General features: G+C 38.5%; 1 protein-coding gene across 3 annotated transcripts in view; it reads right to left on the reverse strand.

The window, feature by feature from the left end:
• Window positions 1–445: 445 nt before the first annotated feature.
• ELP4 (elongator acetyltransferase complex subunit 4) overlaps window positions 446–16,062 on the reverse strand; it is a 229,989-nt gene continuing 214,372 nt past the window's right edge. For all 3 annotated transcript variants that reach the window (XM_053562866.1, XM_053562863.1, XM_053562864.1), the window contains exon 10: window positions 446–833. In XM_053562866.1, the coding sequence (XP_053418841.1) occupies window positions 702–833 (132 nt within the window). In that variant the 3' untranslated portion in view covers window positions 446–701. The remainder of the gene's footprint in view (window positions 834–16,062) is intronic.

Genomic DNA, 16,062 nt, shown 5'->3' on the forward strand with positions numbered 1-16,062 from the left:
TAGCTGAATGTAGCTGTCAGTTTGAATTTCAATCCAGAATTATGTATGTTGACATAATTTCATAGTGCTGACTTCAGTTGTTTAGGATTATTAAACCGAAGACCATCAACTTCTTTTTTCTATTCCTTCTATCACTCAAGTTCTTTATATTTATTAACAACTATGGCAGAGTAATTATCTTTAAAGAAATCTAAATCCCAAAATATTATTTTGTCTTTATCAATTTAATAACAGTGTATATAAATGCAAATTTATTTCACTATTAGCAAACACATTTTCATTTCAAAAAAATTCTCGCAGTTTTTGGTGACTTTTCTGAAATAAAGAGAAAATATGTTTTCACATACACTCTTGAATTTCACAATGCTTCATATGGTGCCTACTATAACATGTACCCATGATACTAAGTGCCTTAATACATATAACAGCCACTGTAAGGCATCTGGAGATTTTGACCTTTTCTTGCATTTTACTTAAAAATAAAATTATTTTCTTTAAATATACCATAATGCAAAATTTTAAAATAAAAGTATTTCTAATGCACTATTTCTGTATAAAAAATAGGATTAAGAAATGATTTTTCAATCCTGTGTTTTTTAAGGATTGGAGGGTCAAACTGTTAAGAAAAATATTTACATAAGCTATTAGCAATCATAATTAGAGTGTCATATAATTCTGATGCAACTACTAAGGAGGAATCCCTAGAAATCCAGGTGCTTCTTGCCTCCGGCCATCATACCACAGCCTGAGCCCAGCCGCTTGGCGGATTCTGCCAGATCCTGTTTGCTTGAACGGCTCACCGTGTCTGACAAGTCTGGAGGCAAATGCAGTCGCTATGGCAGATTTCAGGGGAAGGAAAAAAAGAAGAAGAAATTAATTTTGATTTTGTTAACATACTTCAGAATATAATATTATGCTCTGTTGATCAGCATTTAATCTTGCATATAAAATTCCTGCTAAAACAATTCTTCAGACTGAAGCCCAATATAATCACTTCCTGTTCCTACTGGATTTTACAAATTATAGCCATTGCTGAATCTATACCAGGAATCTTGGTAGAACATTTTCAGTGTCTCAACCAAAGCATCTTAAGACTTTTTTTCTTCTTTAGGTAGAAATGAAAACATGTAAACCCACAAATGAAAGCATGATTGAGAAATGGTCACAGAAATAATGCCCATTTTTTTATTTTCTTGGCTATGTTTTGTTGCCAGGGCTCCAAACTGCAATTTTAATTTTAAAAACTCAAATGTAGCTTTTCAGCAATTATAGTTTCCTACAAATGTTTATTTCCTCTGTCTATAAATTGACTTACTGATTCCGTTTTAAGACTTAACTTTTTCTAGGAGTTTAGAACTTTTATAGAAATATTGGTATAATAAAAAAATATACCAATCAAAAGGTCAGTATTTTTTGTAAGTTCAGGTAAGTCAGTTATAACATGTTACAGGTCTCAGTAAGTTTGTTTTTATGCAATAATGTTTTCAAAAGGATAAAAGTTCATGTTTTCAGTATAAAGTGGCTTTGAAACCCTCTCTCGCCCCCCTGCATTTTCCTGCAGATATAGGCTGATTTAAGCAGACCCAGTAACTGACCATAATTATAGAAGTTACTATCATGAGGGAAAAATATTCACATTTCAAAAGAATGTTTTTGCTTTCAAAAGGATGTCCACCAAATTCCTTTAATTATCACTGCTCCTAGGTCACATGATTTGTTTCATAGAAACCCAACCTGAAAAGAACGTATCTGTTGTGTGAGGCACCAAGTATGTGTGGGAGGTGACAGGAAGGCATGATGGGGCTCTCGATGGGGCTCTCCACTAATGACTAACCAGAACCTTCCAGGGATGAACTCACCTGGAGACAACCTAGCTGAAACCCTTCATTTGGAAAACTCGCTTCGATATGGAAAAATTGAAAAAGGATAAAAAAGAGTAGAATTATTTTTTTCTAAATATTGCTTATTTCTAAATAAGCATATGTTCCAGCTAGCTCCTTTCCTGATAAAAGGCTTGTTTGTTGTCATGTAAAGACAAGCTATGTGCAAACGATCAAAATATTTTAAAACATTTAAAATAATTTGTGAAAATATTCTTTGATTTCAGTGTGCCTGCACTTTTTTAATACAAATGTATCCAGGATGAAAGACATTATTATACAGATGCACAACCAACAGAGACGTTAGAAATGTTAAGAAGGTAAAGTACTGTAATATTCATAAAGTAACACTCAGACACATCTATTCATCCAGCCTATCACTTATTAAGGAATTAAATGTCTGTTTTTTGAAGGGTAAAAATGCACAAAGATATTATTTGTTTTCTTGTTTTAAACAATTTTTATTTTATAGTCTAGTTTGTTCCCAAAAGGACTGTAGGCAGAAATGAAAGCATGAAAGGCTCAGGAATCTGAAAGGCAGGCATGACTCCCAAGTCTGTGGTTACAAATGTCTTTGTATGGTTAACGCCATGGAGGAAGCAGGAAGAGGGCTCGAATTATATGTCAGAATTTTAATGTTTAAGATCTTATAGTTATTGCTGACGAGCAAAGGAAAAATGACTAGAATATATGTATGATCTGAAAGTTACCTGAAACTTGAGAGAAATTACCATAAGAAATGTATGTGTGTGTGTGTAACTTTTGGGTGGTACCTCACAGATGGTGATTGGGCTGCTTGGGAAATCAACTATGTGAATGGAGCACCTTCCACATTCCTAGTGGCTTACAATCCAGTAACACCAATAAGATAAGCACACAGGTAACTCTCATAGTGAACACTCTCAGTTGTGTTTACAAGAAAGGCAGAGACAATCAGAAATCAGAAATCACGGTGGGAGAGACTGGGCGTGGAGGTTCACGCCTGTAACGCTAGCACTCTTGGGAGGCTTAGGCAGGAGGATTGCTTGAACTCAGGAGTAGGAAGGAAGAAAGAAAGAAAGAAACCATGGTGAGGTAAGGGAAGCAGGAAAAGGGTTCATGGAGATGGGATCTGAGCTAGGTCTTAAAAGTAATGAATTGGATTCTGACATATAGAATGGGAATTTGCTTAACAGTAGAACAAATAAATATATCTTCAAGATTATAGGCTACATTTAGCTGAAGGTTTATACTGCTCTGATAAGCTAAATAAGTAAACTTGTGTAATTTATTCAGAATTAGTATAATACAGTTTATTTTGGGAGGTTACCTATTTGCTTGTTGACTGGCTAAGCATTCTCTTCCTCTGCTTTTTTTAGGCAATGAACATGAGCCAGTTGGCTGAATGCCCCTCATAGCACAAGTAGCTAAATGTGACATGTGACATGCTTGGAAATCTTTCAGGTTGGATGGCTTTGAAGTAAAGTCAAATATCATTTGTGTGCAACTTCTGAGCATCACACTTTTGAGTGATATGATTAACTGCTTTTTACCAAATGCTACATTATAAAGCTAGCTGTATATTCCTTTATGTGTCCTTTGAAAAAGCCCAAGGATAGCTCTTGGAAATAGATGAATCTACATGTGATTTTCCCTGCTTTTGTTGATTACTGCTTGAACTGACTATGCAGCCTAAATTCTCAAGCAGTGGGACTCGTTTTTTCTTTCTTTCTGAGCCTCCCTCTGTGCACCCTGTCAGTGCAATGTGAAGTAGCGAGGAAGAAGGAGAGATCAGGTTCCAGGCTTGCCAGGTGTGTCAGGGATTTTTCCTTTGAGGCTTCCAAAGCATTTACACACTTGACATGTAAATGGTCAGATGCTGCTGTACCCCAGATCTGTCTTCTGAAAAAACATGCTGCAAGATAGTTTGTATAGTGTGGTGACCTCCTTTAGACTAAAACTGCAAGGCTGTGGGGTATATAAACTTGTAAACACTGAGGTTTCACTGAGTAATGGTTTAAATAAAAATCAGACTCTAAAAATATCATTTTAATTTCAACAGTATAAACCTAATCAAGGTATTCATCTGTCTCATCTTATACTTGGGGATCTGGGGCAAGGGCCAAAATCAAAACCCTTCTCTCACATCTTCTAGCTGAATTTTTCTTCCACCCGATTTTCTGTTCTCAGATTCTGGGAGGAAGAGACTGTGTTGTTGGTGCAGCAGAGGAATATCTAGATGGCTGCCTGCCTGACTGCTTCCCCCACCCCCAAATGCATTGTCTAAAATGATAATTTCTATGTAGGCAAAGGGATCTGGGAAAGGTGTGGCAACTCCCAACTTTCTTGCACAGACCTGGGAATCCTACTGGATTAATGGTTCCCTTTTCTCCTGTGCTGCAAGGAGGGAAAGAGTGAAACTAGCAAAACTCTGGCAGATTAGGGGGCCTCCTGCCAAAAGGCAGCTGGAGGCCCATAGGAGACCGGGGTCCCAGTAGGAAAGCAGCAGCAGAAGTGACCTGCTGAGGCTCCGTGGGGTACTCAGGAGAACCAGACTTTGAGATTCTACTGTATCTCCCACACCTCTCTGTCTCTTTGTTGGGCTTGGCCACTATCTATAATTTGCTCTTTCTGAGTCAGTGACTAAACTGATCCTATAGACACGCAGAACTGCATTTCCTGGCTTAGTAGTTCCCCTCCTAATTCCTTTTCTCCTAGCCTGCCAGACCTGTGCTCAGCACTCACAGTTCCCAGACAGAAGGGGCAAGATAATGAATCTAGATTACACCTGGATTTGAGACAAATTGTAGGTAAATACCCATTAAAGTAAGTTTAATCAATTTATATTTTTAATATTTTGCCAAGGCCAAACCACCAGGCACTGTTTGGTTTTGTGAAAACAATTAATATACATGTTAACCCTTAGCAGAGGAATAGAAATTTGTTTTAATCCATTAAAAAATTTCTGACATTTCCTGAAAAGTTATACTTTCTATTGCCCAGGATCATAGAAACAGTCACTTCAGAAAACTTCTAGTATTTTTTTTTTTGTTGTTGTTGAAAAAAAAAGCCATGGAAAATTTAAATGAAAGCTTGTAAACACCTTTAGGACATATAGGCTCTACACTGGTCCCTGAAAACAGGCAGCCTGGGCTTGTTGACAGGGGCACTGGACATGGAGGCACAGAGTGACAATTTGATACCTGCCTCTGTCACTCACTCTTAGTGTGACCTCAGATGAATCAATTCACCTGTCTAAGCCCCTGTGTCCTCATCTGTCGCAGGGGAATAATTCTCCCCTCACAAGACTGTTGTCAGGATCAAATGAGATGTACACAAGTTCTGTGGTAGTAGCAAGTACTATGCTTATTCCTACCTCTTCTTGCTCCAAAAAAGAATTTGTGGTGGCTCACAAAAATACATATGGGAAAATAAAATAAAATAAATAAATAAGTATAAATGAATTTATTAGGGCTGGGAAATGAATTACAAATATAATGAACTATGTGTATAATTATATACACATAATTATAAATGAATACTGGAACTTAGCTACCAGGTCTCAGTCTATCCAGCATCTGAGTATTTATTATGTATTTCTTTCTAATGAAGCTCTGTAAAGAAATGGAAAAGAAACCGTAATCATAGTTTCTGCTTCTGAAATTTAGAAAGTCTAAATAATTTCCTTCATGCTAAGGAAGGCAGGAGTGAAGATGGGGCATGTCAGACGCCTGGCTTCAGGGCCAGTGTGCGTGTCTGTATATACGTGTATATAATGTACAGCTGCAGTAAGGAGGCAATTTGGAGTCCATCTTATTTTTAAAAACCATCCTTTGCATATGTCTTCATTCCAGCTTCATGCCAGCCAAATTAACTATTGATAATAAAGGAAATGTCACAAGATGAAGCTCTCGCACTTGAGTCGTAAAAGCATTCACCCCCTTTATACAATGGGAAGGAAACAAATGAACAAAAGACGTGCCATCCTATTCTATTCCAGACTTTCAGCTGTGGATAGCTTCACTTGCAGGATGATTTGCAATTCCTGTAGCCACATTCTGTGGTATGCACTACTCTGAATGGAAGGGAAAGAACCAGAGTATGGGCCAAGTAGCTGTAGTACAGACATACTCCTGCCCCTTCCAGAAAATGGCTTCCAAAGGACAGAAGTTTATTTGTCTACCACATTACAATCTGGAAGAAGGCAATTCTCAGCTGGAAGGACTGGTCTGCCATTCTCAACAAGAGGTTCAACTTCTGGCTCCAAGGCAGATGCTCTTGCTAGCCCTCAGCTAGTGGGAAGAAGAAAGGGATCAAGAAGGCAAGACCCAGAAGTTGTCAACACCACTTCCACTCATGTCCAGAACTGAGACGTGGCCACACTGCCTGTAGGGAAGGATAGGAAGTGTTCAGAAGTGTGTAAAAATGTTTAACAGATCTATTACTGTAGGGGAAGGAGTAAATGGGATAATGGGGGACAATTAGCCGCATGCCACTGTTTTGAGAAGGCAAAAGCCAGAAGTATTTGCTCAGTATGTGAATCACAGCTCACTGCGTGGGGCCTGTGATGGGTTTCTGACTGAGGAAATGCACACCTGATGCTCCTGCTAGCCCGGAGCGTGGGAACAAAAGCCATGTTTGCAGAGTCCTCCAGCTGTATGGATTAACAGAGAGAGTTCGTTCTCTTTCCTTTGTGGAAAGACTGATTTCCTTTCAGGGGCACAGAGAGAAGTATAGGGAGAAGGAGACAGATGAAGCCAGCTTGATACATTTATCCTTAGTATTGCTATTATTTCCTAAGATTTGGAGTGTTGTTTCAACTTGTAAAAAAAAAAAGTCAATGTTATATGCTATTATATATTTTTACATTGTTCCATTTATATTACTCTATAATTATTACATTAATATAGTATAATAACACATATTTGGTTATAATTTTGCAAAATGGAAGATGCATCTGCCTGTGTACATTTTGGTGAATTCTGCATTATTCTCATGTATGAAAAGTCCAGTGGAAACGATGTCAGAACCCAATTTTTGCTCTTTTTTGGGTTTGGCAAGTATACATTTGGTAGTGGGTGAATATTTCCAGAAAAAATCCTGCTAAGCATGGCCAGGTTTTAGGTTTAAGTTTTTGTTTAAGGTCCAAGTCATTCTCAGGGCTTAAGATTAAAATCGCTTTATTGAATATCATAATCATACTGTATCCTTTGAATTAAAAAGGTTCACTGGGTTCTTCCTGACTTATCTGAAAATTAAGACAAAATTTCAGGGCTGAAACATTCCATATTGGCTGCCCATTAAAAAAAGCTCAGGTGTGCAATTATTTTGACCGTCAATTATAACTGACAGTATTGTCTTGCCTCCAAGTTCACCTCTCTGAAAGCAGATTGTGAAGAACTCACTTGTCTAAACAAAAGTGTGATTTGTGAAAAGGCCTGTGTCTGTGGCACAGATTGCTAGTTTACCCCCAGTATCTATTCTCCTTTCAGTGAGTAGAAGAATTTCTGAATACGAGTGGGGCACACAGCCTGCCAGAACAAAAGCCACATTTCCTAGCTTCCCTTGCCAATAAATGAGGCTGAGTAAGTTTTGGTCACTTCATCTGGAGAAGTGCTATGGTTAACTTTAGGGTGAGTTTGATAAAGGTGGAGGAATGCCATCTACTTACTCTTTCCCTTAGTTTGGCTATTAGGCCCTCCTTTTGGCCATGCCCCTCCCTATGTGGCGAGGCATTCCAGGGCTAAGGGGACATGCATCTAGATCCTGTGCCCTTCCTTACAGAATATACTTGTGACCTCAGAATTCCCTGTCCAAATGGCTACAAAGCCTGCACAGTTCTCTTCCCAGGTTCTTTCCCCAAGGGTGGACTGTGTTGTCCATGTGCAGGAGTAGCCAAAAGATGGCTGTTTGGGGGAGTGTGGATAGAGTTTATATGTGCAAGCTGGGTGTCCAATAGCATGTGTGATTGGCCCTCCACATGTGGGAAGGAGGCAGAGTGGGAAGAGAAAGGAGGCAGGATGTAGGCCAATTCTTCCTATTTTTCCATGTTTTGCAGTAGAACCCCGATTCTAAATGTAAACTTGGATTTCTAGGAAGGTATATTTGTGAAGGAAGGAAGATAAAACATTTAATAGTTTGCTGGCTTGATAATTTAAAAATCTTTAGGCATAATTATGAGGCTCTTTATTTGCATTCTTGCTCTAAGCTCCATGAATGTTAGGGATGAACCCATTCCTCTCCCTCCTTGAGGAGTGGACTTGAGGGTAGGTTCTCAAACAACCATCTGAACCATGAAATGGAAGGTATGTGCTGAGGCAGGTCCAGCAAAATGACAAAATAAGTCAGGTCTCCTGATTCCATGTGGCCCTAGAAGAGCCCAGGGTCACCAACTTTGCTTTTACGTGAGAGATGTATGAGTTTCCAGATTATTTAAGCCACTGTATCTTTGGGTCTCTGTAACAACAGCCTAAATTATATCTTGCTTATATAGAATTTGGTACCTGACAAATGGAGCACTCAAATTTTATGATCTAAATATGTGTTGGCTTAGTGGTTGGAAAATGGGAAGTGAGATTAATATTGCAGACTTGAAAGCTCCTGATCCTTATTAATGCCTGTGATAACCCAGAAGGCAACCTTATGCCTCCTAATCAGTGGCTCTATGTGAAATGCTGGAAAAATTCAGAATATTGGCATGTTGGTTGCTTCTGTTCGCTTGGAAAAGTTGTTTATAAAAGAGAGATGAACTCAGGCTAGAGTTTGCACGAAGAGACAGAAGCGACTACAGCTCTGTTAAAGGAGGTTTTCTGCTTGTGGCCCACAATCTGGACTGACTAAGGACTTGGTAATTTGGAGGCCTTGCTGGGTAGGAAATATAGGCAGTCCTTGAGTTATAGACATCCTATTTACATACAACTCGCACTTACAAGTGTAGGCTATTACAGTAAGTACCCAAGTTACAAACATCCAACTGATGTATGACTTGTACTTACATATGGAGACTATTACAGGTAATAGGTAAATATACCTATTCCAACTTACATACAAATTAAACTTAAGAACAAACCTATAGAACCTTCTGGTTTGTAACCTGTACCCAATTGTTTTTGCACCTGCACACTAAAGCAGACAATTTTTGCAGGAGATGTCTGGGCCCCAAAGCGTTTGTTAAATACCTTTGTTATGAGGCTGACCAGAAAATGGGCACCAGCTCAGAGAAAAAAGTTAGATAAAGAGTGTTGTTTTCCCATTCAAGTCCATTACTTTAGATGGTTTCCAGGTAGCTACTAATAAAATGAAGGAGAGGGAGGGATAAGGATAGAATAGATAGACAAGGAATAAGAATAAAGTCATGGTGGATGAGGGGAGGATGCACCCAGCATTCATTTTGTTTCCTGGTGTGCCTTCCTGCATGTTAGGAGCTAGAAAGGTGTGGTTTAGGCTTATCCAATTAGATGCATTTGTACCACATTTAGAAAGTGGAAGAGGAGGGCGGCACCTGTGGCTCAGTCGGTAAAGCGCCAGCCCCATATACTGAGGGTGGCGGGTTCAAACCCGGCCCCGGCCAAACTGCAACCAAAAAATAGCCGGGCGTTGTGGCGGGCGCCTGTAGTCCCAGCTACTCGGGAGGCTGAGGCAAGAGAATCGCTTAAGCCCAGGAGTTGGAGGTTGCTGTGAGCTGTGTGAGGCCATGGCACTCTACCGAGGGCCATAAAGTGAGACTCTGTCTCTACAAAAAAAAAAAAAAAAAAAAAGAAAGTGGAAGAGGAACAAGAGCTAACATCCTGATGCTTTAAATTGCAATGGCAAGAATTAGTGCCGAGACAATTTTTTTTTTTTTTTTTTGCACTGAGATTACAGTGACTAGTCAACAGTTTCATGGCAGTTCAGAGGCCAGACCATTTTGCCATTATCCAGTTGCTTGCTTCATGGGGTGGTGGCAGTAGGACTCACCCCAAAATTATGGCCCCAGCAGTCTGTGCCTTTAGTTAATAGCTGCAGTGCTAGTCTCCCAATTCCTCATCTTTCTATGGCAGCAGCTTTGCTGGAGGACAGCTTGGTGGCAAAGTCCAGGCTTGTCCAATTATTTCACTAACTCCCAATTTTCTGTTACAAACTTTCCTTCTACATGACATAATGTGTTATCTGTTTCTTGCAACTGGATTCCAGCACTATGTCTAGGCACGCTCTTTGGCTGTGACTCTTTGCATGTGGAACTGAAGGGAAGCAAATAGATTGGGAACCTTCTAAAGTCTCAAGAGAATTATATTGCCAAAAAAACCCCCAAACCTATAATTTTCAGCCTAGGTCCCTAACTTGTAGCCCCCAAAGGGCATACTCTTCAATAACAATTTCCTGTAGCCATGGATGAAAATGGAAGTCATTCATTCATCCATGAATAACTTCCTAAAGGGACAGAGAAGATAATGGACAAGGGGGTTTCTTCCAGAGAGCAGGACCAGGTGTCACAAACTTGGCTTAAGTCTTCTGCTGCCAGGGCAGGGAATTTTTTTGGTTTCTAGCCAGTAGGATTCCTCGCTTGTCCCTGGAGAGGAGGTAAGTGTGTAAGGGAAGAAGGCTGTGTGAGGACATTTAGGTTTTAAAGGGTTGTGAGCTCGGCAGCAATTAATACTTATACTCCAACATCGATACCCTCATTTTCCTTGAACACAAGGCCGTTCTCAAAAAAGACTTAATTTTCAAACTTTCCTTTTGTAGCTAGCTATGGACCATACAATCCTGCCTGAAACAATGGAAAAAGAGCAGAAGTGCTGTGGAAACGCCAATGTATTCGAATGGACTTCGAACTCAGGCAGCCTGGCTTCAAAGTTGACACTCTTACTGCTCAATGTGGTAGAACTTTTCTAAGCACTAGAAACAAAACAGTGGACAGGCAAGATCCTTGCTTTTGTGGAACTCACAACCTTAGAGGGGACAATGCATAGACATTTATACGGTTGGAGGAGAGACTGCCAACAGAGGAGAACAAACAAAGAGAATTCAGATGATGTGCTTTTAAGGAAAACATGATGATATGACATTGGCTGGGGGACCTACTTTAGATAGGAAAGGCCTTTCTGGAGAGTACATCTGAACTAAGGCCTAAACTTAGAGAAGGGACCTAAGAGACCTAGAGAAAGAAGTTCCAGGCAAAGGGAACAAAGTGGAAAAGCCTGGAGGTGGCAATAACTTGGCATGTTTGAAGAGAAAGTCAGCTTTTCTGGGGCAGTCAATGAGCAGGGGAATGGCTTGGCAGACACGTATCAGATCTTGTAGGGTTTGTAAACTGTGCTAAGTGACTCGGACTTAATTCTTAAGGGCAAGGGGTAGCAAGGAAGTGATGTAAACCTCTTTCTATGAATACCATGGTCATCTTTACCCATATTCTTACAAAGTCATGCATGGACCTTTTCAATGATAGAAAACGACAGTTGTGGCAAACAAGCAGCGTCTAGTCAAGACAGAATTTTGCAAATGGTAGTGTACATTTGCCTCTTCTAGATCTTGCTTTCTTCTGATTTAGAAGAAACACTCTAGCCACCAGGTAATCCCTTCCAGGTAACCCACAGTGTCTCTCACTCCCCCTCCCCCTTCTCCTGTGGGGAGTAGTGGTTCTTAATCTCATGCCTGACAAGTAGGAAGATTCCAGGGGTAGGAGTTGGGCCGTGTGTGAAATGTCCACAGATGAGAAACTCAAGCAGTACTGTTTATGGGGGATGGTCTGCCCAGTTCAATTCTCTCAAAATGTGAATAGGAATCTTTTGGACTACCTAGTAAATAAGACATCAACATTTTTCAGTTCCAAGGTTCCTAAATTCTCAGACATTTAAGATTGGTGGTGGTGGTGGGGAGTCCATGTTATTTATCCTTTCTTACTTCATATATAAACATAGAACAAATTATTCTTGGAGAATATTGCTTAAAATGGTTTCACTTTCTATACAAACTAAAGGCAGTATCTTTTTCTTTACTTTTGGTTTCTCCCCTGTTCTTTTATACCTTTTATTCCCATTAATGCTCTAACATGAGCAGGACCGAAAAAAAAATCATTTAGGTAAAAGATGAATAATGCAATTTAAGTTATCTAAACTTGGATAGTAAAAATGCTGAAAGATGTCTGCCCCCCACTCCACCCCATTCCCCCTCCCTCCATAACTTTTTCTTTGGGATAAAGCAATGGGATAGATAAGTCACATAGGCTACTATCATCTCTGTGCCACACTGTCTAAGTGACTCTTCTTATATCTCCCCACCTGACTGCTTGCCATTCGTTTTTCCTTAACTGTGTAGCTCGGTTTCTCACTCTGTGACCCTTTTGCTGGTGTCCAACTGCTGCTTACTTAACCCAAGGCTTGTATGGCTCTGAAACATGCAACACAGGGAGGAGCACACAAACTCCAGAGTGTACAGACTTCGAATGCAGCTTCAGCAGCACTGAGCTGATTCTTGAGATGTAGGGCCTGCTGATATCACAGTAAATGGAAGAAGACTGGTATTCTTCTGGGAACAGACTGTTGTTTTGATAGGATCTTTAAACCTGCTTTGCCTACTACCCAAGATAAGTGGAGAAACATTAAAGGAGCATATTTTGTGTACTACCCTTCAGGTGGTTCAAGAATACTAAGATATTTAAGGAACTTTACAGTATTTTTAGAGTAGAATGTTGAGCTTGAAAAAAGTCTTTTAGAAATAAATGCAAACTACTAATTACATGAGAATTCCTTTTTATTCCCTTTTTTCTTCTAAAGCATATGCTATGGAAATTGCTCTGGAGGTAACAAAAGGTAACACTCTTTGTTTTTGTCTACTAGAATTTAAACTATTGTTTGCTCCTTACTAGACCCTGAAATCTCCTCTGTAGTAAACTGTTAGATAAATGTGTGTGTGTACTGAAAGTTGATCCCTAAATCCTAGAGTATTTTAGAACTGCAGCAGATCTACTACCCGACTTAGGGACTGGCACAGGTCTGTATGACACACAGTTTATAGAATAAATTCTAAGACATGAAAGGCAAGGATCAGGAAATTTTGAAAATCACATAAGGTACCAGATTGCTTAAGTTACCATGTTAATGCCAGTTCACTAAATAACTTCCTAATTTGGTAGCTTCAGATGAGCACTCCTCTTGGAAATGAGGCAATCATATATATTTGTATCTAACATATATATGAGCATGTAATGATTTCCTTTTGGTCATACACGAATGAGTCCTGAGAGCATAATGGCCAAAGTGTTCGCTTGCATAATGCCCCACAGTGTATGCAGAGCATTACTCCACAAAGCCCTGGGATGCGTTACGGAGTGCTCAGTGGAAATGGCAATGTAAAACATCCTGGCAGCATTAAATCTCCCAGCTACTCTCTAGTTACTTTGAGACCCCCACATTTAAGGGTCTGCTAGTTCCTGGGTATGAAGAAAGAATTTTTAATGGGGCCAAATGTAGGTGTTTACAAGGAGGAATTGTTGTTTTTTATTAGGAGCTGCCTTATGTTCAATAGTTGTATTTACTTTGTCAAGCTAGCCAGAATGAGAAAATCCCCATTGCTAGGCAGCCTAGAGCGTCTGCGAAGTATTTCTGGGCATTCAGAACTGAAGCATGCGCTGCCCAAAGGCAGGTTTCATTACAGTGTGTTATTTAGTCCTCTTTTCGTCCCTCCCTCCCCCCACTCCTCTAGATAGGAGTGCCTCTATAACAGGAAATCTTGGTTACTTTATGCTGAAACATATTTACATGACTGAAACACGACAATTAACACATTTGTAAAGCTTGAGGGATAGGCACACTTTAATGGTTTTTTGAAGCAGGCTGATTTCCTGGAGCTTTTAATCTTATTTTATTTTGTTCTGCATGCATGAACAAGTTCTTCTTTACTATAGGTATTTGACAAAGTCTACCTGAAATGAATGTGAATGCAAAGAAAATAACACAAAAATTAATTTTGTGTTTTACCTTTGCCAAACTGTTAACTTCTTTTACCAGTGCAATGTATATTGAGGGCTATGCTATTATTTTTGTCACATTCTGTTAGCTTTTGTATAAAGGCATTTAGGGAGTATGTTTTTGACTTAACAAATGAAACGTGGCTTTCTCTCTACTGACTATATAAAAACTTTTCATCATGGACAAAATGTATCAATTACAGCAGTGTTTTCTTCACTCTTTGTGGACAGATAAAGGTGTACTCTCCTAGGTGGTGTACATTTCACTTGCTCCAAACTTAAATAACCACCAGGTGATATTAAGTAGTATTATTTGATAAGTACTATTACGTATGTGTGTTTTGCCGGTTTATATATTTAAATGTAAATATGTCACATGACAATGCTGTCACGAATGTCTGAATATCTTTTAAGTCTGTACATTAATTAATTGCCAATGTTGTGGTAAAATTTGAAAAAAAATCTTTAGTATCAGAACCCTCTGAAATGAAATTAAAACTTCCATCTTCTGATTTCTGAAATCATGTTAATCCCTGAAACCCCCATTCGAACTCTCACTTAAAAGTTTATGGCAAATTTACAAATTGCACTGGTTTCTGCATGGTCACCCGGTACATCTATTTGCCCCCTCCAAAGACCTCCCTTCTCACCAATTTGAAAAGGAGCTCAGTGAACAGACTGGGCAAAGCGAGAGCACTCTCTCTCTGCATGCCTTAGGATAGTGATGGGGCAGCCAAACATCCAGCCAGCGCTCTAGCTAAGGGATACAGATTAGAGATGAGGACCTAACTCCAGAGAGTGACTTCACAGATTAACAAGTAAGCAGTGATTCAACTGAATCTTAGATAAAAAGCGTCTCCATGAACAATGGGAAATAAAGTTAAAGGAAATGAAGCAAATAGTGTAAGAAAAAAAAATTACTGATGATCAAAAAAGAGAAAAAATACTTGTGAGTATATAGATAAATGACTATACCTACCTTTAGGGTGTTTTGTTTATTTGTTGGGCTGGCTTAATCAGAAAGCATGTTTCTAGAAATGTTAACAAGAGCTAAATTTAATTTCCACCTGGATAATTTAGAAGTAATTTCTCATAGAGATTATTTTCTGTTATTTAAAAACTCATTTGCTTTTATATGTGGAGGATTTTTTACCCCACCGCTCAACTACCATGGTATTAAATTTTTTTTTTTTTTTTTTTTAACAAGGAGGTCTGAAACATCCTCAAAATGCAGAAGAACCAATGACTTCATATACTTAATTGGTTAAATCTTGTCTCAGGTTTTCACTGTAGCAGGAAAAGCCACTGGTCAAATAAAAGTCCTGAAGTTTTGCTGTTATTTAATCCAGGGACTGAAGGTATGCAATGGGAATGTTTTTAGTATTTGCAAAATTATGCTTCAAAACGAAGTGGTGGAGGGAAGTGATTTTGTAATTGTTATACAGGATTATTCTTTAAGCTTTGAGATCTAAGTTAAATAAAATATATATAGTTTTGCACTTCTTTTTGATTCCTTAAAATTTCTTGAGACATTCAAAGCAAAGGAGAGGATGATTTTGGGTAAAAGACCTTCAAATTAGCATCTAAAGTTCAATATTAACAAGTTTCATAATTATGAAATGATGAAAAAATGAAGTTTTTCCTTTAGAAATATATCAAATAGTGGTATTTTTCTTCTGTTTTTCATTATGATACAGTATATCCTAAAAGGATATTAGTTGCTCTAAAATCGGTTTAAGAAAATGCATCAAATAATAACCCAATCAAATATTTGTAAATTATGGTATGTTATAAACATATGGCAGTTCTGTTTCTAAGTGAAAATTCATATCAAGCATCCTCATTTCTCAATATATATTTATTTTCAAGTAACACTAATTTGTATGTGTTTACATCCTAAGTCTATTAATGGCTATATATTTAACAGTTTATCTTAAATATCTTACAGCTGATTTCCTTGTAATTAATACTAATATTTCACACAAAAGGGTCACTAATTATGTTTTAAAATCATGAGTCCAAAACTATCTGAAAAGCTATGGAAGATATAAAAAAGATATAAAAAAGAACATATTCCTTACTTCTAAATTAGCCAAAAGCATCTCCAAACGTGTGCTAGTTAAAGGGCTTCAGTAATACCCACACTCTATTCCGAAACCTTGAAACTATATATATTAATCTTATAAAGGTACTACATGAAACACAAGTTAATAGGTAGGTGTACAACTAGAATTGTAGTAAGGACCAGTTTTAGTTATT

Source organism: Nycticebus coucang, chromosome 14, assembly GCF_027406575.1.
Source record: "Nycticebus coucang isolate mNycCou1 chromosome 14, mNycCou1.pri, whole genome shotgun sequence".
Taxonomy (NCBI): domain Eukaryota; kingdom Metazoa; phylum Chordata; class Mammalia; order Primates; family Lorisidae; genus Nycticebus; species Nycticebus coucang.